Raw genomic sequence first — 24,984 nt, 5'->3', positions numbered from 1 at the left:
TGTGAAATGTGAACTCGGCTAAAGCAAATAAGTACTTATTTCTCCAACACAGCATCTTCCACAAAGCAGAAGCTGACTGCAGAGCCTCACAAGAGAGGCACTGCAGGCACTGCTGCTGCTTCTGTTCCATTGGATTTGGAAAGTTTATGAAAAATGAGTGGGTTAAGTCTACCACAAACAAAAAAAGTACATAAAATATACAGAGAGTGACCATATTTAATCAAGATCTTAAGAGCGTAGCAGCTCTGGGAAAAGTACTACGTTACTCTTCAGTTTAACACCATGAGAAGTCTCATCCCCAGTGGCGGTTCGATGGGGCCAAGAGCCGAGACCTGCAGCGCTGGGGCTGGGCTGCCCAGTACTGCAACGCACACGGGGGCTCCTCCAGCCTCTGCCACTGGTCCAACAAGAGCCAAGCTTTGCAACACGCTTGGTCATCCTTCTTTTAAACAGTTACTCAAATGCATAAGTGACTTCTAAATCCATAACTACATTTATTTCCAATTTAGTCTTCAATATCCTGTATGCTTATGCTCCCAGTTTATTAAACCCTCCTGATGGTAAGTAAACTTGCTGCTACAATACTTGTCAAGATGAAAAACAGACACGCTATTTTCTGTCACCCTTGACTGCCCACAGTTAAAGACAATTAAACACATAGGCTTGAAGCTACACCATATATTTGTAAATAAAATAATTTGACAGACAAGATTACAAAGTACGAAACGAGCCCTTTCAGGAATTTGTAAGTACAAGAGAAGTCGATGTTAAGTCCATTTTATAAAGTTTTAAACAGATACCACTGAGGGGTAGGAGTATCACATAAAACACTTTTTTTTTTTAACGCTTTCTCAAAAAGCTTGGACCATATACATCAATTTCAGATGAAAAATCCTAGACACACGGATTGGTTTGGTTACAGCTACAGGGATCAGTGCAGCATAGTGCAATTTTCATTAACAGATAAAAAGATATTTGAAGTTAAGTACAAGAACATTCTTCAAAATATAGGATGTGACCTAACTGTCGGCAACCCTCTTCCTGCCCCCTAAAAAGTGCTGAAAAGTGAGCACAACATGTAGAAATGCAGGGAAAAGTACACAAGAAGACAGACTCTTTAACAAGACAAGTTAATATTTGACAGCTTAAGAGGGAACAATTGCATCAGGAAGAAAACGATTGTTAGTCATTGGAAGGTATGTACAAGAGAGGTTTGTACTTTGATTCTGTAGAAAAACTGAAGCTGACAAGTCTCCATTCCTGAAATATAAATATTGAGAGGTACAAAAAGTAAGCGCTATCAACTGAATATTCCATTTTGTCCTGCTGCAGGTCACCATTCCCTCATCTTTCAAGGATTAAGTATATGTAGCGACTTATTTCAGCTAGTCTTTGAGTATATACAATTGTTTATTGCTTATCTGGCAATTTTACAGAATCTTCCTGGTCCCTAGTGTCCATCAGAAAGCATTTTCCCCTTTTAATGTTTATTTCAAAGTAGATCAAATACTCTTCAGTGCTTTAAAAAAAACAACTTATTTTTAGAAATTGCCCAAGCTAAAAATATTAACACAATTTTCACCTGAAGCAATGTATTGCAGACTATTAATGCAGAGTGCCTCCCCTAAAGATGCTAAGTGCATCTTTAGCCACCAGAAATCTCACAGAGGGCTACAGCTTTGAAGTGCTCTGCTAATTTTTATAAAAAAAAAAAAAGACTGACATTTACAGCATACAGAATGGGAGACTAGTGCAATATGCAGCATTGATTGTTTATTCAATAAATATTTAACCCAATTATTGCCAACCAAGGCAAACAGTGCAGAAATTGTCACTTAAAGAGATACAAAAGTTTAACATTTTTTTGTATAAAGTCAGTTGCTACTATATTCATACAACTATTTCAAAGAGTTTTTTCTGCTTCAAAATTGACGCTACCATTATAAAAATATAGAAACATAGCATTTGGGGGTTTAACACATCATTGCAAGTCTAACTTTTACATTTATATAGGAATATGACATTTCTGTATTCAAAAACTTATTAAAAGTAAAAATGAATACTATGGTAGAGACATTTTCTGCACTGAGGATTTCATTATAGTTCTTAAATACATCTTTCTTGGTCCTGGGTATACATTTAGAATGAAATAACTTGCATCTCACATTTATCCTGAGGTCAGCTGTGTAAAAAGGAAAGCTAATTTTATAAGGATTCTTGCAGGCTTTTTGTTCAGAATAGGAGGTTATTTTTAAACAAGCCAATAAATCTCCTGGGGGGGGGGGGGGGGGGGGACACACGACACAAACCAACTCTCTCACCAATGTTTTAAGAAACAATTTAGTGTCATTTTGGGGAATTATTTCAACAAAATATATAGGCCATCACATCCAAAAAGCTATATCACCCAACTAAGATTTCAGTACGTAGTTGCCAAATTTGAAACTTAGAAACTGCTCTGAAAAGAAAACATACAAATTCCTGTGAAGACTCACCCTAAGCTTCTCATCTCAAGATCCCGACCCACCATGCAACTCCTGCAAGGAGAACTCCGTAGAAACCTTGGGAATCTGCGGAGTCTTCAGGTCTGCCTGCACAGGTGGGGACATGTGATTCAGGTCTTTATCACCCACCGCGGGGTGCAGCTATGACCTTGTCAAAGCTCCACTTTGAACACAGCTGTTATTTTCAATAGCACCAACAATCTCTCAGATACCAGCATCAGGCAAATACAGACAACATAGAATAGGTTTGTTTCTTCCTGAATCAGCACAATTGGTACAAGGCACTGCTTGGCATAGGAAGTCATAAATAAGAGCAAAACAAGACAATTTCCAAGTTTTGTGACATTTAAGTTTTTAAGTTATGTCACATTTCAACTTATTATATACCGTGGTTAGAAAAATAAGATGGTCTAAGGGATTAACCAAAACATCACTGGTTCCACGCATGCTTACAGTTTTCCTCCCCATATGCGAAAAAACCCGCATAACATGTCAATATGAAGCATTAGGAAGTATGGGTTGTTAAATTAAGAAAGTATATTTTATTCTCCAATCTTCCACAAAAGTCTAAACTAGACACAACTCAAGTATAAGAAGTTGGAAAAATATTCTGATAACATTTGCAATGGTCTATCCCTGCAGAGGAGTGAAAAAACTATCGTCTAGAGAATTCATAGACTGAGGCACATCGCAATTGAAGATATTCAGGCATATTTTATGGCTAGAACAGGATTTTTCTGAGGAACCTCACTACAGACTTCCCCAAAAGCAGCTCCATATGGTTTGAAACACAGATTGCAACACATGGAAAAAATGTTTGGTCCTTAATCACTACTGTCTTCATCTTCATCGTCATCAGATACATCATTTAAAGATGATTTAGGTGACTGGCTGTAGGAGTCTGATCTAGTGGACTGACAAGCAGTCATCTCCCCGCTAGAAAGAAGATCATAGCAGAAGTCGCAAATTCGCACAGGCTTGGAAGACTGGCTTGGGAGAAGAAACCTCTTTTCAGAGCAAGGCCCACACACAACAAAGCCGCACTTGCGACAGTGGTGACGACGGTTGACAGGCGTAAATTTTGCTTTCTGACAGCGCATGCACACAGTGGCTTCGGAGTCTGGTACCCAGACAGCTGCATGTTCATTGCTGGGAGTCTTCCCACTTTTGGAAAGCAAATCAGAAACGCACTTATTTATGTGGTTCATCCACTCAGACTTCTCTGTAGCAGTGGCAGCATAAACCGCAAAAGATTTTGTTGGTGTCTTGATAATCCACCCATTCCGTAAGTCTCCCTCATCCTGGATGGAATCAATAGTGACGTTTTCCAGCGGGATTATGTGCTGTTTATTGTATTTCTTCTTCTGGATGACAATGTTACCATAAACAAGAATGTCATTGAACAGGAAGAACTGCCTCGCTTTGGGCTTCTTCCTACACAGCTTTGTTAGTACTCCCTCTCCAATCAGAACACGACCAGGAATAGTCAGAGGTTGACCAGCTGCTCCAAAGCAGTTTTCCACTATACTAATTCTTCTAGTATTTGCCTCACTGTTTGCCAAGCGATCCACCATCTTTCACAAGTATCCTAAAATTAAAAAAAGAAAAGGAGTTTGTTGTTAGAACAGGACTAATTCAACAGCAGCTTTCCCCAAGGCAGGTGCCAACCCCGCATTTCTTAAAATATCTTATAGAACCTGCTGGCTCAGAGACACCAACTTGGGCTAGATTTAAATAAGCATTAACACTTAAGAATTTTTAGCAGCCAATTTGTCTTTTTTCAAAAGCAAAAGTGTTCCATCCAGCTGACAGCTATCTTTATCACACAGACAGCACCTACAGCACTGCTCTTGAGAGCCTCTGGCAACAGACTAGGAGGCTTCCTCTCTAGTAACAGACTAGGAGGCTTCCTCTCTAGTAAGGTTTCTGCATCCCAGTTCAATGCTCATATTTCTCTGTATATCCTCCTGCACCTACTCTCTGGATGGCAAAAGAAAGTGTCATCCATCATTCCAAATTCTAATACTGACAGAAACATCAATTTAACTGAGCAGCTTGGAGACCCGCGTTATTGTTAACATGACAAACAAAAATTATATAATTGGTGTTCACACAGGAAACCACCGTACCTAAGCTCAGTATTGCTCTTTTTTTTAAGTACATAAACTTTAAATCACGGGCCAAAACCATGAATCTACCTACTAGAAACATTTTGTACAGGCCACAACTTGCACCCCACACACACACACCTGCTTTCATGGCAAACTGCTGAGCCAGGAGCAACAAACGCATCATGGCTGGTGGCCCATCGCCTGCTTGCTGCTGCCTTCTCTTGGCAGGGGCCCTACAGTCCCTCCCTCCTCAAGCCACATCTGCATCCATCACAATCAGGTGACACATGCAGGCAGACCAGCACAGAGGACAAGTCACACAGCTCGCAACTGCTCCTGGAAACATTAAGTGACCTGTACCAGCTGAAAGTTTAGGCAAGAAGGCTTCATATTTCAAGAAGAGCTGATGAACTAAAGCATACATATCTTCCAACTACAGATTAAAACCACCCCTTGCCGATCCCCAAGTAGCAAATAAGATTCTCTTTTAAAGGTAAGATTCCTAAGGCATCCAACGGGGAACTGAAAATAAGAAGTCGCTATAGTGATTCATACCTCGGCAAACTCTTCAGCTTATCTTTTACCCTAGAGCTTCCCAGGCAGAAGTCAGGCAAAGGAAACGGCTGACAGTCTGATGATCCAGACCTGCTCCCTGCAAGCTCCTCCCAAGTACAGCCATGAACCTGAACTGTGTGCCTGACAGAGAGTGAGAGAGCTGGCAGAGGCAAGTACTAAGGGCAGACCTGTCTCTCAGCACGAAGACGATGCCTCTCCCATGCCTGCCTTTCCAGCTACTGCAGGGCTGATGCTCACAACACCCTTAGGTACAACCATTGCTTTGAACAGGCCTGAAGGAGAGCAGAGCAGCAAATACTCCAGTGCCTACTACCTGTGCTTCCCAATGTGATCCCAGTTTGGGAAGTCCTCTGTGTTCGCCTACCGTTTCTTTCAGATCTACACTGCCTGCCATCAATACAGCATCAGCGTGTAACTGAGATGAAACCGGGCTGAAACAAGGCTCAAAGCCGATGCTGCATCAGACATTCTGCCATAACCTGGTCCAGTCAAATCTTCTTCCTATGAATCAAAGCTCAGATACTTCCTTATAAAATAGGAATGAAAATTCTTGATAGAAATTTGGTGGCAGAGAAACCTATCATCAGGCCTCATCTAAGTAACTGTGTTACCTGTGATTACACAGATCCACATGCCTAATATAAGTTATTTTTTAATCACACTTAACAAGTTACTGCTTTGAGAGTTTAATTAGTTCCACACTAAAATAGTTTGACAAGTGGACTTGCTCAGATATAACTAAACTGACTTCTCTTTTTAAGCTCTGCACACAACATTATCTTGTATCAAAGCCTGACACTGAAGACAAAAGAATCTATTAAAGATATTACTCAGCACTACTTTTGACTTTTCTTTATGCGCCTTACAGCGTTAGTTACAATATGCGAGTATTGTGTTAACCAGTTTTATGGTTAGTGGAATTACAGAGCCATCAAATCTGAAATTATTTTGATCTGCAGAAGGTCAAGACAAAACAAACTGCCTTATAAACAGGGTTCAAGAGATTTAGTTATGCTGCATCAAAGCACACAAGCAAGTACACCTATGCTATTTCTACCAGGTACCAGTCAATGAAAAAATGGCTGACCTTCTCCATTACCCTGTCCAGTGACTCTCCATTTGATCAGCTAGAAAGTATTTTCTTAACAGTAAGCTTAAGTCATCTTTGCTGCAAAACAAACATTTCTTTTCATTCTTCAATCAGAATAACCACGACTACCTTCTTTATTAAGCTTTCCGAGGACTAAAATGCTTGTCACATCTCTACAGAAGACTGGGAGTCCAAGTGGAAGGAAAAAAACACACCCAACAAAAACCCCTTGTTATTTCCATCTCCTTCACCAGCCCTACTTTTCCAAACCATTACTCTTGTCAAGGTTCTCGAAGCTTTGTCCATCGTTCCCTCTAAGAGATGCCCACAAGTGAACACTGTACTAAATCCCTAAATCCTTCTGCAACACCAAACTTAGGTAATATGGTTCTGTCTTTTTTCCTTCTGTGGCAACACCGATTTATGATATCTGCCGCTCTCCCTGCTCTCTTGTGCCATTAGAAAAGCTTCACAGTGAATTAGCTCAGGGGTGATCAAGTTGAGAACAAACCAGAAACTTTTAGGGTTCAGGTTGGCAGGATAGCTACAGTGGAGGGAGACAACGGAGGGATGGGAAGGGACATGCTTAGACAGTGCCTTGTATAGAAAGTACATTGGCTTAAACTCACCAGTAAACAAAAGTATTTTTTCTCCCAGAGAACAGCAGAAGACCCAAATTACATCAACAGAATTTTTTTTTAATGCTATGACTATACAGTCACATCCAAAATATACTTTTCAATAGACACCTTCTTTCAAGCATTCCAAGCACAAATACTAACATATACACATGGGGACAGACAATACACACCCTTTACATGTTTTTTTCAGCATTAAGATCTGAGCCACTTCCCTCCCCGCCCCCCCCCTTTTTTTTTTAAATATACACCTTCCAACTACCTACTACCACATGGCAAGGAGGCACAACACTGGCACTTGGTAGTGAGGTTTTCACGCAAGTGATTGGCTTCACTTCCACTATAGCCTTGTCTAACCCAGCAGTGCCACTCTGCAGAAATGCTGCTGGCTTGTCCCAACTATCATCTATCTACCATTGACAAAGTACTGAGGAAGAAATGCAAAAGATAAACTAGGAACTTTTTGATGTATATTTGCTGTAGTCCTAGGCTCAAAAACCAAATTCAGGTGCCTGACTGCTGAAGCCTGGGATTTAGAATGAGTGTTAATTGCCATTAACTGCCAAATAACCATTCTACTTAACAACATATAGCAATAAACAGCCTTTGCAAGTGCCAAAGCTGAGCCAACAGCTGCTTCGGACTTAGAAAGCAAGGAGTCAGTCACAGGGTCAGTATAAAGTTATTTAGCAATCCTGTGTTCCCTGTGAAGCAGGGAAGGAAATCAGTCAGCAGAGTGCAAAGGGGACAGACCAGAAGAATACACTTTTCTGCAGGTACAAATCAACACACGCTACTTCTAAACTTAAACTTTTGTACAAGTTACCTTCAAATCACAGCAAGCTAAATGCTTTTGCTAGTTCACAAGGGGGAAACCCCCCCAAAAAACCCCACAATCATACTGATGAGTTTCGGTGAAGCAAGCTGTTGGTGTGAAGTTACAGTGACTTGCAGGAAGCACTCACTGCTCCACAGCTCCAACCCATCGCTCCCTGCACTCCCTGCCAATAAACATCGAACTCCATTCAAGGTCACTGTGAAAGCTTTCAAAATACAAGTCACTGGGAGAAGAAAACAGGGGGAGAAAAGGCTAAAGGTTTTAATTAACTGTTCTCTAGGACAACCTAAGAGAAAACAACTCTAACCAGGATCATTTAATAATCATCATGGCTTGAAATCAGGACACGACTCCGGAACTTGTGCTGAAGACCATACTTTCAGCTTGTTGTGAAAATAATCACTTACTGGACTTAAAGCAAGAATCCAAGGCAAGTTAAGGACTATTAAGAAAGACAAGATAATCACATCTCCTCTGGATTGAAACTTTTGTCTATAACATTCAACAAATTCTCACCAACCAGCCTCAATTAAGGCAGTAAAAGCCAAAGACCGCTGACAGATTATTCCACCTTTCCAGGGCATGAATTGTATTTTCCCACACTAATAGATTCACCTCACTCACCTTCACTAGCCTTTTCCAAGAAAGGAAGGAAGTTCAGAAACGGAAAACGAGAAACTACCTGGAAAGTATCACGATTACAAACAATAATGAAATGTGGAAAAAATAGACCAGGAATACAAAAGAGTCATCCCTAAGTTGCAAGAGCTAAAGTTCGGAGAAGAGGTGCACCTGTACTTCTTAAGAGTATACAGACCAAGGAGATGTTAAATTAAAATACTGTCTGGACACACAAAGGAACTTTTAACCCCAAGATGTCAAGCTCCAAAAGCTATGCAAGGTTATCAGTTACCAGACTTTTAAAATTACAACAATCTTTTCTTAACGCGTATTCAGATGTATTGCAAAAGATAACATCATACCCTGGAACTGGGTGGCAATATCCTCCTCTTTGCCAGCTAAAACCTTCTTCTGAAGTTTCTACTGTTGGCCTCTATAAGAAGCAGATACCAGATTACTGTCCTCAAGATGCAGGATCTCAAGACCTGATCAAACAAAGCAATTCCCAAGTGATGACAAATTGCTGAAAATACATCCCAAATCTTCCCCAAGGCAAGTGAGGAATAAACCAGAACCATGGGCTTCAAAATGACAGGCTAGACAGCTCCACTTAAGGGGAGGGTGCGAGCATCTTATATACAGTCTCGGTTTATGGATGCTCTGAAGTCACAAACCTCTTGTTCAGACTTTTATCACATTTGACTCCAGTTTCACACTTTTTGCATACAAAGTCCCAAAGGTCCCCAGGCCCTTATGCACGGTCGACTCCATTTTTCTATAAGGACCATATATCCATCACATCAGATTCATTTTCTTTGTCCAGACTGCAGTGTAGTACCAGCTGCTAGTCAAAACATCACAAAAATAAACAGATCACCTTGTAAGAAAAAATAGCTACATAGAGCTGCACCATAAGTAGGGTTTAGCAGCCTTTCCAAATAAATAAATCTCAACTCTCAAAATGCTTCAATACCTTCAGTTTGTCCTCCTTCTCACACATATGCTCTCAATAAACCCATTTCATGATGAAGGTGCCGGGCAAAAGCTTTCATCTCTGTAGCATAATATGCTATTTAAAGGTGAGAAATACTTCGTGACACGGAAAGCCCCAACTCCTCTACAATATGCAGAACTATCTGCAACACCAAGTTATTGCTACTTTTACTCACAAGAAGCTTCTAATGCAATAACAATTCTGTTATCAAGATATCAAGATCTTCTTATTCCCCTATTTCACTCGTTTTACATTTTTATCCTGTTGGTGAGAACAGTCATCTTCAAAGTGAGCAAATGTAGAATCATAGAATTGTCTAGGTTGGAAGAGACCCTTGGGATCATCGAGTCAACCGTCTACCCTACTCTACAAAGTTCTCCCCTACACCATATCCCCCAACACCACATCTAAACACCTCTTAAACACATCCAGGGATGGTTACTCACCTCCCTGGGCAGTCTATTCCAATGCCCTACCACTCTCTGTGAAAAATTCTTTCCTAATGTTCAGTCTAAACCTACTCTGTTGGAGCTTGAAGCCATTCCCTCTTGTTCTGTCATTAGTCACCTGTGAGAAGAGACCAGCACCAACCTCTCTACAGTGTCCTTTCAAATAGTTGTAGAGAGTGATGAGGTCTCCCCTCAGCCTCCTCCTCCTCAAACAGAACAGTCCCAATGTAGATGTTACTGAAGCCTTTGAATGAATATCTAACCAAATGTAGATATTACTGAAGCCTTTGAGGAACTAAGAAGTTACCCACTTACCTGAAATACAGCCCATGTTGAGGAAGTCACGTATTTGCTACAGTTATTAACATTCCATACTACTGCAGCAGGACAATAATTCTGTTAGGGTTGCTGTGTACTGACAAGTCACCTCCCACATAATTGTTTCTTTCTGCTGCTGTATCCTGGTGACCAAACCAATGATCTCCCAGGACTGCATGCTTCTACAGGTCTCATTTAAAATAGGAGAACGTTTACTTTATATGCTAGCTCTGCTCTTGATAGGGGACAGACTAAGCAGCAGAGAAGAGAAGCTGTACTTGAAAACAGACATAAGGCATCAACTAAAAAGAAAGCAACCCTGCCTGACATAACTATGCCTAATTCAACACTGCCAGAAAAGGCTTCTACTACTACATTAGCACTGTAGCAGCTGGTATGATCACCACAGAGCAGGAACCACAGATAATACAAAGGTGCTGGAGGGGAGAAATGAGATGAAGAATAGCTATTATGGCACAGTGATGCAGCCTGCACACAGCCCAGCTCAGCACATACTACCACCACAACCAGCGCTCCCTTTAGACTGCAGGACAGGCACAAAAGGTGTGCAGGAGAGGGATACAACCCGAATTCCCAAGTTTCTTCAGCAATACAGCAGAATTGGCAGTGCTGCATTACTTTCTGGCCTGGGCAAGAGCAAGTCTTGTCCAATACACAGTCCCCGCTAACAAGCGTTAATTAATAAGCATCTAACTTTTAGCATTATTTTTCTTCAACGCTCCTTCAAGGGAGGAAAATGCTACTGGCCTTGCCATAACTGCCAGTTCATTTATCATCTTTACAATTAGCAATTAGACTGTTAACAGTTACATTTAACACATAGCATTAATACACACCAGGCAGTCTAGATTTCTCAGAGCCCTGGTATCAGGATGCAGGCAGTTCATCCATTACTACATACATTCACAGTTAAGGTGACACCTTTAAAGGGGAAAAAATGTTTATTTAAGCTGCTGAAAAAAGTACAAAAGCTCAAAACTAACCACACAGAGGCCCATCTAGTCCTAAAGCAGCAGATCCTGGATGTTTCCAAGCCAGATTCAGTAACACAAGCCAAATAAAAAAATGTCTCTAACCACAGTATCTCATCACACCATTAGAACGGATGAAATGAGATCTAGATATTGTTGTAGTGAAGCAAACACAGACAACAGAAAAGAGAAGACTCAGAAATGGTGGAATACAAAAGAAATAAAGAAGGTCGAAAAATAAAGGATTAAATGAAAGCACATTATAGCTTGCCACCCAATAAACTTCTGAATTATCCAGCTGTCACACAGAGCCCTTGTTCTCACATCTGCATTTGCACATACAGACAACACCAGCAACTATGTTCCACCATGTACGTTCAAACTAACCCATTTTCCTTTTTGCCTAAGGGCAACATATATGTTTCATCATAAAAGTTTGTTTAGAGTCACTTAATAAAAGGCAAGAGTTAAAGGTTTTATCACATCTGACTCCACAACTTGAAGGCTCTGAATAAAAGAGATTTCAAGTAGAACTGAATCTTGTTTTATTATACTTAATTACACAAGTCAAACACACATGAAAAGTACAGATCAATGAAACTTTTACAAGACAGAAACAAGTAAGTTGTAAACCTAAGATGGACAAAGACTATCTGCAGACCAGATACTTAATGTGCATTAAATGACTGGTTTGTAAGATGACTCATCTTTTGGATCTACAAAGGAAAACATCACTCTCCTTACAAAGAGTTCATCAGGCAGAATCAGTCATTTAGTATAGTTATGTATTTTTTTAGTAATAGGTTTCAAATAATTGTTATACATTATATGATAATATCAGGCTCAGTCAGCTTTCCTCTTGCACTTTACCTATGCAAGGAAGATATGGTAATTTGACTTACAATTGAATATGCATAATCAATTAAGTTACCCAGAACCATCATACATCCTTCCGATTTAAAACTCTGTCTGAAATGGTAATATCACTACTTTTTGTGGACAAACTTTCAGCTATGGAAGCATCTCAGTACTGTAATACAGTACTCTAATCCCTACTAATATTAGATGTATTGGTCTTAAGATCAACACTTGACTTTTTGCACCACTGCCAAGTAAAGCACTGTAAATTTCTGAAGTGCAATCTATTTAAGGAAACTTATCCATGTCTAATGCTTTGATAATTGCTGAACTAAACACGTGCACAGCAGATATTCTCAGTTTCTGATACAGGTCAGAAATCAGTATAAATTTTAAATCTTATTTTGGCCTCACTAGTTCCACCTCCTACACAGCCTCCTTCAATACATACAGAGAAGGATGATAATATCGCTTGTCCTGAATGTTTCACTGTGTCGTCTTTGTTGGCAAAATTAAGCTTTCTATGCACTTAGATCTGATTAGCTGTAATCAGACTCCAAGTGTTCATGCCCAAGTCAGCACCACCTGTCAAGGACCATAAAGGTAATAACAAGAACTGGATTAAAGATGATACAGAAATACCAGCGAGAGGTATTTAATTAAACTTCATTTCTATCATCCAGTACATAGAATGAAATATTGAGGAAAATGAAGTTTTAAGTATCCATTAACCCATCTACGAGTTCATTAATATTTCATTCTATACTTTACAGTTAAATACATCTGTAACAATTAACTGCAGGGGGTTTTAATATTAATTATATATTTCCATTATTTGCCAGTTGCTTTTTATGGAACAGTAAAAGACCAATTTGACCATAAAGTTAAGTGAAATTAAAAGAAATTTCACCCAAAAAATGCTATGCTAAGAGGAGATATGAGTATGACAAATACTTTCTAAAAGTCTTTATCACTGCTAAGAGATGACATGACAGTAGCAACTAAATGCTTGTACTATGCTGGAGCTAGCTGTCCTGGATGCTATTTAAAACACAAGACAACAACTGTCACTTAAAGAGAAATACAGCCTCCTAACAAGCAGTTCTCTGATAATTCTCTTCACAAAAGTATTCCTAAAACTGTTGTATTTAACAAACTTGCTTGTCTTGCTATTGCTCCTGCACCCAGCTGCTAAGGACACAGAGTATAACCCTGATGGTACCTGAAAGATATGAGTATCAAGAATGACAAAAAGCTACATCACAATACTGCAAAGAAATAAGAAGGACCAAGAGACTAAAGAGACTATACCAAGGTAGAGATGATAGCAGAAAAGGAGTCAATAAGATCCCTCTGAACTTCTTCAACATATTCTTTATCCAGAATCACTTTTGACTAATCTGGTTAATGCCTGCAGCATTCAGAAAGGTACAGGTAGCAGGACAGAAACTTTGACTTGATTTACCAACATACAAAAAAAAAATAAAAATTACCTTTTCCTTAAGGCAATGTACGCTGTTGCCTCTTTGCCAATAATTAATAAGGGTGTGAAAAATTGTGCATTCAATAAAGTCAAAAAAGCAGCAAGAGAAAACACTGGAAAAGGGTGGTGGCAATATCAAGGCTGCTTCGGATTACTCTAAAGAAGCAAAGATGATTGTGAAATTTTCTTCCAAACGCTACTGAGAAAACACAGTGTAAGCATCAATCAATACTACACTGGCAGGAAAGTACAATAGATGACACTGTGGACCTCTCCCAAGTCTCATTTCTATAGTTTCCAGTGTAATGTTTTCTACATTTTTTATTTTTTCTTCCCCACTGTGAAGATATGGCTTCCTGCATTGCGCAAGCCTGTGGAGCAATGGCTGCGGTGTGGGGAAACGCAGAGGAGCTAACATACTCCCTTTACTGGTATATCCAGTACAAACCATCAGCCTTAACCTTTCATTTGTCTCAACCTGTTGGCTGATGTTCTGGGATCAGCCACAGACTCACAGAAACCATGCTGGAAACACGTTAACAGCAACCACATTACTTCATACTGTGCCACCTGTGAACACCCTGCCTTGCCAACATTTTAGTAATCTTTAAATTATTTCAGTCCAGCATTTAGCCATGTCCAAATACATCATGAAAGCAAATCCATGCATTTGTCTAGTCAGATGTCATCATAAACATGCAATTACCATAATAACCCAGACAGATCTGTTTGGGTGTTATTTTTTAAAATGCTGCAAATGACTGTCACAAGCCTAGTCCCACTAAAACTCTTCTTGAAGGTACAACATAAAAATACCTATTTTAACTGCCTAACATCTTATAGTTTAGTAATTATTTCAACACATTCCAGTTAATTTTAGTATACTCTGATCTCCAGTTTACAAGGAAGGATTACCATTTCACTTTAATTGACCAGTAAGAATTTCTCATAGAAAATAAGTTATTCTAAATGAACAACAAAAAACTTTTATTATCAAACCTGTGTGGCAAGGGTATTACTCTTCAAATTTGCAATAGCCAGTATCCAACTGAGCTAGGAATGCCTAGAAAGGCCAATTCCATTTTGGGTATGGAGATCATTTCTAGGTAGATCTTCCAAGATGTATGACCTTATATTCCCCAACCCACTCAGAAGCTAGTTTGGGTACACAAAGCTATTTTTAGCAAAAGACCTAAGCTATTGCCAAGCAGCATATGTATTAGCACAGCAAGAGCAAAACAATGCTGGTTTACTATCCAGGCTACTCTGCTGAACAGTTAGCGCACTGTCTGAGCTGCTGTATGCAGGCAAACCCATCCGAGTTCTACACCTTAGCTTCTCACAAGGTTTTGTACTTAACACAATAAACCTCAGCCCAAAAGAGAACACCAATTTGACCTGCTTGTAAACAGAAAGACTAGCTCCCATGTCCTGAATGAGTTATAATGCTAAATAATTATAGAGGAGACCCAAGGAGAACAAAGGCATGTGGAAGCGGGCTGCCCCACCAGACGAGTTCGGCCAGTTCGCAGCCCGCCCTGCATGAAGGGTGAGAATAACCACCTTGGCCATAACGCCACGTGCCAGCACCCCTGCTCCAAGCAAGAAACATGTGGCACCCATTAAAGAGATACAGAAATCTAGAATTGCCAAGTCCCAAATCTGTTCCCACTACATTCGCCCGCTTGGCAGTAACAAAAAGTATGAAAGATGGAAACCCAAACAGTACCATAGGGAAGTACCTGATGAGGAGAGCCTCAATCCACTCCTAGAGCAACTGGAAATGGTTGTGTTTCCCCTTCATCCCCAACTTCACTGGGACAAGTCCCTGAATGCCTCTTAGGGGAGAAGAGACCTCACTGCAGAAGCCTAGGAGAAACATTCTTGTAAGAGATCCAGCTTTTTAATGAAATCAGCTGCTTATTACCACTGTCAGGCTTCTATTTATAATAAACCATGGTAGATGATATTGTTTTTGTCTCCTGGCATGATAGAGACAGAGCTGCTGCTGGAAAGAAATACACAGTTCTCCATCCCCCACCTGGCAGTCGAGGGTTGGAGCAACAAAGGGACCAACTTCCTAAACTGGTTTCATCTCCATGTCCTTACCCGTCTGCCCTCCCCAAGCACCGGTACAGGCTTACATGGCTCTGAACAGCACTCATGAAACACAGTACTCTTGCCATTTAGATGAGAAAATTCTTAATGCCTTTCAAGATGTGAAAGAGCACATAAGCACATTCATGTGGAAACCAGGTAATGGCTAGAATTAAAGGAATCTTAAAAAAACCAAACAAACAAACAAAAAAAAACACAACCAACCAAAAAAAAAAAACCAAAACCAAACAAAAACCACCAAACACACAGCCACACAACCCCGAAAGCCTGAGTTCTGCAAACAGAGGTGAACAGGCAGGCCCGACCAACCAGGAACAGTGTTTCCAATTTGACATCACACACATCTGTCAAAGCACAGAAAGCAAGATCCAGGCAGCTATGGGCATATCAAATACTTGCAGCTGTCAGCATACTGAGATGGGTATAAGTAAAAAGGCTGAGGTTTTATATGTTTATATCTAAAATGTGTATATATACACATAAACTGTATACTTATAAACTATATAACACACATGTGCCCTTTTAAATTAATCAACAAACAATTAACTAAAAAAAAAAAAAAGCCCAGTATTCAGATCAAATCTTTTCTGTCATGGGAAAATAGCCTATTATTTCAACTTTGCATTTGCATGTATTTAGGAGCACTCAGTGGTTAACTTAGCCCCTGGAGCTAGCAAACCGCATTTTTCATCTTAATCAAAGCACTGGGAACATACACCAGAATATGGTTTCAAAACCAGCTTTCACAGATCTTAAGCCCAAAAAAGTTCAGGCTCCTTCCAAATTTCTCCACAGCTCTGAGTAGCTAAAAGCCATCAGAAGAACAGCAGACAACAGACCAACACCTTAGAAATGTGCCAGAAGAGTCAAGGCCAGAGGACAGGAGCCTGGGATCCTGCTCTGGCTTGGAAAGCTCCAGCAGACACAAACCCGGGGTGAGCCTAAAGGATCACTCAACCAGGCTGTGATACTAAACACTGGAATAGGTTTTTCTGTTTACAATGTAATGTTTCCCTACTCCAATTGTTTAGCTGTTTGAAGAGTCTCTCCCAGCGAATGTTATTTTCCAGTTTGGCAGCAGTGACTTACCCCTCCCTTCCAGGCTGCCTGGACAGGCGCCGGTGTGCCCTTCCCATCTGAGACTCTGCCTGTGAAGGAACGGCTTAACTGATTACAGCCCACTCCAGCAGCACTGGGAGCATCCATCTGGACCAGCACATAACTTGACTTATACAAATACTACCGCGCTTAACATTAAACGGACACTGGGTGAGGGACATGAAAAAAATCAATCAAAAGGATCTGACCAATTTCAGAGCAAGCTGGATCCTGCCTTAAGCTTTGCCAACCCCACACAACAAAGAGAATCCACAGCACCAACATACCTTTTAAATCTTGAAACTGACAGACTTATTTAAATTCTCTCGGGGAGGGGACACAGCACCATTAGTACAGAAAAAACAGATCCAGATACAGCTGTTCTACAAGAAGCATTGCTAAATCCATCTTGCAAGCCAAAAAACCAGATTGGTTGTGTGGGTTGTTGTTGTTATGGATTATTTTGAGTGCACATGAAGGCAACTTGCTGACTGCTAGGTAGACCATCTCTCAGTCAATGTGAAAAAGAGGATTTGGTCTTTAGTGACTGAAATAAATAGTATTTGCCAGCACACTCCTTGCAGCTTCTTTAACCTACAAGTGGAGAACATTTACAGAAGGATTTCCGATGTGTATCTCTTTTACACTAGTATACACTAAAAATAGCACCTCCTAGATTTCAGAGCAACTGCATGTTTTAGCATTTGAGAGCTACCCAAACGAGCTTCCTCAAATTAAAAGAATTTTATTTTCCTTTTCTTTATGAACGCACACCTATGACACCTCAGTTTGATCACTGGCTTATGTCTTTTTACTACGCACAAGTACTTAAAACAGCCAATGTAAAAAAAAAAAATAGTTTTCTGCTTTTAAGTTTTGTTTAGTTTATTTTTACTACCATTATGAGAGAAGCACCAAATTTTACTAACACTGCAACAGGGACTAGATTACATGTAATTGATTATAGCATGACCAAGCTATAGAAAGAGTTACCAAGTAGTCAAAGCTAAGCAAGAGCCATTAACTTCCTACAAATTACTGCAACACAAAAGGGCTTTTACTTTTAGCCAGCCAGGTTTTAAAACAGAACAAAGTTTTCCTATGCAGCTGCACAATTTATAAGCACAGCAGCATAACCACATCATCACTATTTCATTTTTATTATATCAATATTCTTTATTTTCACATGCATGTATCCTTTAAATTCAAATATTCTGTTACACAAAAAGAAGCTGCATGACAAAGAGGTTTCTCTTACCAGCTCAGTAATTCCAAACATTTCCACAAAAGTAAACAAGACAAAAGCCAAGTAACGACACTCAAACTCCTTCTCTGACCAGGTGCAACTACCCCAACTTTCTGCTGCTCTTGACCTAAGTCTGTTAAGAAATCTCCACTTTAGGCAGCTACCCTAATACTACATTATACTTTAGAAATACTTTCAGTAGGCCAGGCAGCTGACCACTACCTAACACAGTCAGACAAAGCACTGCTGCAGCACATTTTCGATATTATACTAGGAAAACCAGAGTATTCATACTTAGTTACTTAAAATTCTTAACTCCTTTAAAAAAAAAAAAAAAAAAAAGGCAAGCAAAACACGATTTCTACCACTAGTTCACCAGCTAGAACGGACTAAGGGCAAGTATGGCTGGCTGCAGGGAATCTTTTTCCTACCGTTTAAACCTCCTGAAAGAAATTGCTCAAATTACTACCAAAAATGGCTCAAGCCCCAGTAACCATCCACCCAGCAGGGCTGCCATCAGGCTGCAAACCACCAGCCCAGCAGAAACCAGGGGCTCGCAGACAGCCAAAACACATCTTGGGGCTGGGAATCAAACTCCATGTTGCGACTTTTGGGAAGCTTGACAACAATGAAGTGCTGCAATCAAGGATCTGTCACTGTCGCCTCCCAGCAGTATTTAAAATTTATTTATCCAGCAATATTTAAAATACATAAGCCAAGCACTGAACTGCTCTTTCTTAAGCAAGGGACATAAGTCCTTTTTTATACCGAGTGCTGCTACCTAGTCACATATGGGTGGACAGTGAAGGTCTAGAAAATCAAAATCTGACAGCTATCAGACCAAAGCCAAAAGGAAAACTTTAACAATGATACCACAAATAGAATTTGTCAGTCTTCAATGTCACTGGCTTTTCAGCCATAACCTGTGTGTTAAAAGGGCAGTTCACCTGCCTCCGTGCTGCTAACCTAGATCAGAATGGAGGGAGGATAGGGGCAGAGGAGAAAAAAAAAAATAAGAAAAAAGTAATCCCCATCACACACAGCTTTCAGAAGTACACTGAAAAATCAGTCTCAGAAGTTTTACATTACCAAGTATTGATAGCTAAGTCAGGAGAAGGAGAAGGGAAAAAGAAGGAGTCATTTCCTGAAAGAACCCCATAATCATAGCAGCTTACTGTAGGTGGCCTGCCTGGGAAATGCACTCACTGGCCTTTTCCCATTTTACTGCTTGTCAAATGTGTTTGATGCATTTTAAAGTTATATGGAAAGCATTTGGAGTACAGACATTAGAGCACTCAGCACAACCCAGTCCTCCGAGTGCAATAAACAGTGTCCAGAATACCACAGGGCTCGTAGTCCACATGATTCTCATCCAACAAGCCATCTTCTGTTGCTCTTAAGCCCTTATTGCTGCAGCAAAAATGACACAATCTGGAGGAAACTTTCAATACTGCACAGAGGTCTGCACTGAAGTTAACCCGCCCAGCTTACTGTTCCGAGAAAGATGCTATCTGACAACCTGAACAGCAGCGTGTACAGTACACTCTTTAATATTAATTTGCATTAACAAATTATATGTACCCTTTAGAAATGCAAATATCAAAGAACATGCTGTAACTTTTCTTTTTGCAGAAGGCATACTAAGTACTTAAAAGCAAAACTGTTACCTCTAGATGATCTGTTTGAGGTACAAGAGGTATCTAGTGAAAGCTAAAGATACTGATAGAAAGATACATCACTATCTAGCAACCTTCCTGTATCCGTTTGAATCAGTACAACTTCTCAAGAGATTGTATCTTAACACAGTAACTAACTAGTTGCATGTCATCTTATTACACTCAGGAAGGAGGAAGGTGGATGTAGGGAGAACATTCCCATATTTGAAATCCTTAACAGTCAACTGTTTCTTCTTCTTTTACATTTATACAAAATGCCAAAATCCTGCCATACTATATACAGAATACGGTTAACACTTTTATTGTAAAACATAAGAATGCAAAGAAAAAAAATAGAAAAAAGGCGCTGTCTTCAAAAAAATTTTTTTAATCCTGAAGTTATTTATCATCACTAAGTTAAAAAAAGCATCTTTACATCCAAGGCAGTAGCACTCTTACCTATTTATACAACTTTAGAAAACCAAAGTAAACATACAAGTGTATTTTTGACTACATAGTACTAAAGTGTCAGGCTGAAAAACATGAAGTACTCTTCTGTTCAATAACACTTATGTGCAATAATATTTATTTTCATAAAAGGAGAATCTTTGTCCTACAACTCTCAGTCAGCCACTTCTCATGCAAGCAGACTCATTTGTTTCAACAGAACTACTCATGTGGCCCAGAATTTGCAGGACTCTACATGCTAACACAGTTGTCATCTCATCTTATAGCTTATGACAATGCTAAAATAATCTTTAGTATGGTAAACGTGTTCTACCACACCTATCTAAAGAGTAGCTTTTCACCCCCCTCAACTGTAAAAACAAGTCCTCCACTAAACCATGAAAACAAAAGTTATTCTACAACATCCAAATTTGCATTTACTGCATAGGGAGAAAGTATTAAATAAGTGGTTCTATTTTAAAAGCCTATTCTTGCATCTTATTTATTCTCTTCCGGAACAATCCCAATCATCACACTTTCATCAAATTTCTCAATTAATCCTTGACAGTAGTAAAATACATATATACAAGCTTCACCTATCATTAAAAAAGTCACAAAAACTAAATGGAAAAGTAAGCTTGACTATTAACAGAGCTTGGAATAAGTCACAAACATACCTTTAGAACTCAATGGAGTACAGAACAAGGTTTAATTTCTTAATACAAAAACCAAGACTTAACTAACTTTCTTGCCTACCAAGAAACTTATCTATCCTTAACATTGGGATTTCTTGATTTGACATCTCCTGCTTACATATGGCCTTTAGGAACAAAAACTTCCATGCTGTTTGTTAGTTTAACCACCACTTCTAACATTTTAGCTAACACTTTTTCAGGAAATTCTGTCTGCAAGTATTAGAAACCTCAACTCTCCCTCATCCACATGCCACGCTTTGACCCTAAGCTTTCACTTCAACACCTCTAGCCTTCTTTGGTGAAGACACATCACCAAAAAACGCTGCTAGCTTAACAAAGCCAGGTGTTTGTACCCTGCCTTTATTGCCCTTACTTGGCAAGGTAAGTGAGACATGCCAAGCTCCATCATATCATGTCTGACCTGAAACTGCAGATCCATCTCTCTTTACTATGCTGACTCAGGAGAGGTAAAACCTTCCCACATCCACTACCAACAACCGTGAAATGTAAAAGTCACAATGCTGTTGGAATATAACCACCCTTTTACCGATAATAATTTCTGCAAAATAATGGGCTTCAGCATGTTACAGATCTTCTGTTCATCCAGGGACATACGCAATACTAGAGTTAAGTCTCAGCCCACAATTTAAAGGAAACAATGCAGCTCTTGCTAAATAACGATTTCATCACTGCATCTAATGAAAACTTGCTTCTAGGTGAAAAGACACTACTCCCTTTCTTTTTAGATGATATGACAGAGGAAACTGATCCTGCTTCCCCAGCTCCAAATTTCTACGCACCAGTTTTCATTTAGCATTTAAGGGACTTCCTCTGTGTGGGTGTCTATGCAGGGCAAAACTCACACACTCCAAAAGGCACATAGCCAATTTGCATTCAGAAGCAAGGATCTGGGACTCAGGCACACAACACTTCACTTTCACTGCTGTTTTCAACATAAGTAACATAGCCCTCATACAACTGGGAAAAATGTTATTTAACAAACTCAGCTGATATACATAACATTTAACTACAGAATGATTCTTATTTGTCACTTGATTAGTCAACAGTATTTACTTGTTAAACTATAAATTAAATTATCATTATAGTTTAAGAGAAAAAAAATGCCTTCTGAGCTAAAGAACAATTCCTTTCCACATGTTGATGAGTGCATGCAAAGAAAATAATCTGTAGCATCTCAGCACTGACTACATTGCCACCTTTAAGTAGTTCCCTTCTTTCAGATAGCCATCCCTAAAGTAATTCAACACGCAAGTCTTAGAACTTGAAAGCTGAGTATTTAAGTTCTCTTTATTTCGGGAGAGAAACGGGAATTAGCAATCTCAGTTCTGAAACCAACCCCAGTGTGGCGGGTTTGATTTTAGACTCACTTTGCCAACTGTATTAATCTCGTCTGAGCTGAAGCCGCTACGCACATCACAGCCTCATATGTAGCGTGTGTCAAATACACACCAACCCCTACAGTAACTCCTCAGCACACCCAACAGCCCAAGTTAGGACTTAATGATGCTCCTGGACGCACCCTCAACAATTCAACCAAAACATAGGCAAAGGAATCCTCTTAACCTCTGGTTAAGGATATAACAGTTCATTTTGCTTATTAAAAACTACTGCACTGACGCTTCATGTCAAGACTTGAGCTACAGCCGTTCCTCTTCGCAGCAACAGAGCGGATGCCAAGACGCGCCGCTCAGCAGACTCGCTCATGGCTTTCTGGCCGAGGCGAGCAGCGTTCCCGTTCATCAGCCGCAGTGCCCCTGCACACAGGGTCTCTCAAACGAGGCAAGAGGAGAAACGTGGCCGTCTTTTCCTGAACCCCTTTCAGACAACAGCGTACGTGCCACACGTATCTTGAGCACCCCCGTCACGTTCCTCTCCAAAATACGCGAGTTTCACAGAAAAATATCGCTCCACTCGCGGTTCGGCCGCTTTTGGTTGGTGTATTTTTTTTTGTTTTTCTTTCATCACAGCAGCGAGACTTTTTCAGGCGACTCGCTCCGACAACGACGAAGAGCGGTTCAAAACCGCGAAAAGCAATGCGCTTCCCCGCGGCGGGCTCGGCTCTGGCTCGGGCTCCGGGGGAGCGCGGCGGCGGGAGGGGCGGGCGGGCCGGCGGAGCCCGCCGGGGAAGGAAGCGCCCTCCGCCCCGGCCCGGCCCCGGTCACGAGTCGGGGAGTTTCGGGCACTTATGTAACCCCGCGGGACCGGGGCCGTTGTTGTTTCCCGCCCCTCCTTTCCCCCTCGTTTCCCCCTCGTTTCTGAGGCCCCGCAACTCCCTCAGCGCCCTGGGACAAGCCAGCGCTCGCTGCCGCCGTCCCTCTCCTCCCCCGGGTCCTTCCCGCCCCGCCGCCCGCCGGGAAGCGGCACTGCTCCCGCGGACGGCCGGGAGCGCCCCAGACTCGCGGCGGGGCAGCCGCCGCCTGCCGCCGGGGGAGCTCCTTCCCCGCCAGGCAGACCCCTGACTCCCAACATGGCCGCGGAAAAGCGGCCGGAGCACCGGCGGGGAAGGGTTCCACCAGGAAAGTTTCCCTCTCTCTCCCTCCCTGACCGGCCCCGGCAGCCGAACACCCCCGCCCCTCTACCCTACCCAGGAGGCGGCCGGGTCCGCGCTGCTCACCCGGCGTCGCTCCGCTCCGGCTGCTGCCGCCAGCCCCGCCGCCCTCACCCCGCTCCGCTCCGCTCCGCCGCGGTCATACACCCCGCCGCCCGGGGACGGGCTCCGGGACACCGCCCGCGCTGGGCGGGGCCGCCGCCATCTTGGGAGGAGCCGAAGGGGGGCGGGAAGGGCTGAGGCGGCGCCGCCGCCGTCCCCTCCGCGGCGGGCCTTGGCCCTGAGGAGCCGCCCTGCGAGGGGGGAGGAGGGGTGGGCCCGGCGCTTCTCAACCCACGAGTGGCACCTCGTGGAAGAGGGATTCTCAGGACACGAGAGAGTTACCTCAGTTTTAAAAAAAAAAAAAACGCATTTCCATTCTTTGCGCCCTGTCCCAGGTACATGTTTTATGTCTGTGGCTCCAAGAGCACTCTCCCAGAAGTAAATAAGGATGGTCACGTTTTTCGTTACTTCTCTATGTAAATCTTTTATAGTACGTGGAAGGGAGTTAGTAACATATTTTAGTTCGAAGATGTGCCAGTCAGCTTGGAGTAACTACAGCAGGTCCGCTAGGGCGGCTCCCAGCAGGAACACCACCGGAGTCGTCAACACGAGGAGCCCCTTCTCTATGTTACCATTTTTAGCATCTACACATTCAGAGCAGTATTTTCCACATCTGGCCTGCTGATCAGTGGCTAACCCGGTCCTTCTCAGATTTCGGGAGGTTGGTGGGTGCTAGGAGAGTGGTGGGGGTGTGGATGGGGCACTTTGGGGCGGGAGGGAAGGGGACACGGCTTCCCCCGTTTCGGCAGTCACGTTGTGCGCCGCGCCGGTGCCAAAGCCTGCATGCTGGAAAATGGCCCGAGGGGCTTGCTTTGCTTTTTTCTTCCTTTTTTTTTTTTTTTTTTTTTAAGAAAGTTTCACTTACATGCAATACAGCAGAGTTTCATTTTCCAAATTTCATATTATTGGGCAATAATGCGGCTGGCTTTTCTGGGGAAAAGAAATAGAGTAGTTAGGCGGTGGGGCTTTCCAGTGGTAATAACGAACCCACTGAAGTTTCTGAATTTCTTCTGAATTTTTTTATCCCAGCTCAGACAGGGGCACAGATAGGCGAGAGCCACATCACCGAGTTCTTGGCAAACCCACCACAGCCAACTAAGCAGCCAACTACAGCCAAAGATGAACCGCAGAAACTTGCTGTTAATCATTGCTTAACACCTTGGTTCTCTCTCCCGCTGTGGGAGAGGGACACGGGGAAGGGAGCAGGACATGGAGGGCTGAGCACACGTGTCCTCCCACCCTACTGCATGGCAGCCTAGCCCTCTGCTTCTGCCCCCAAATCCGCCCGCTGCTCAGCTAGAGCCAGATGCTACCCTAAGGGTTTACTGTAGGACAGAAATGGAAGGAATGGTGCTCCTTCATTGTTGTGACAGACATAGCTTCTGGAAATGGGGTACATTCAGACACTTCTGCATGGGGGTGGGACAAGTGACATAGACAGCTGTAAAAGACCACTGACATACGTTGAGATACGTTCCCAGCTCCGTGAGTGAATTTCCTACAAAACCAAAGCAAGCAGGGCTGCTGAACCCACATCCCTCCTACAAGGAACAGATCTGACCCCTTCCAGAGTTCCCTGAAA

The 24,984-nt window shown here is 41.7% G+C and overlaps 1 protein-coding gene across 1 annotated transcript; it reads right to left on the bottom strand.

Annotated features, from left to right (window-relative positions):
• Positions 1-1,747: 1,747 nt before the first annotated feature.
• On the bottom strand, positions 1,748-23,378 carry PLEKHF2 (pleckstrin homology and FYVE domain containing 2). Its single transcript, XM_082499001.1, has 2 exons — positions 23,367-23,378; positions 1,748-4,092 (listed from the first exon to the last, which is right to left on the bottom strand). Exon 2 carries the CDS (start codon positions 4,076-4,078, stop codon positions 3,329-3,331), a length of 750 nt encoding a protein of 249 aa, XP_082355127.1. The 5' UTR covers positions 4,079-4,092; positions 23,367-23,378; the 3' UTR covers positions 1,748-3,328.
• Between the last annotated feature and the right edge of the window lie 1,606 nt (positions 23,379-24,984).

This window comes from Vanellus vanellus (genome assembly GCF_965231255.1).
Source record: "Vanellus vanellus genome assembly, chromosome: 2".
Lineage (NCBI taxonomy): Eukaryota > Metazoa > Chordata > Aves > Charadriiformes > Charadriidae > Vanellus > Vanellus vanellus.
The sequence above is the reverse complement of the archived record's forward strand: the minus strand, read 5'-3'. Positions and strand labels throughout refer to the sequence as shown.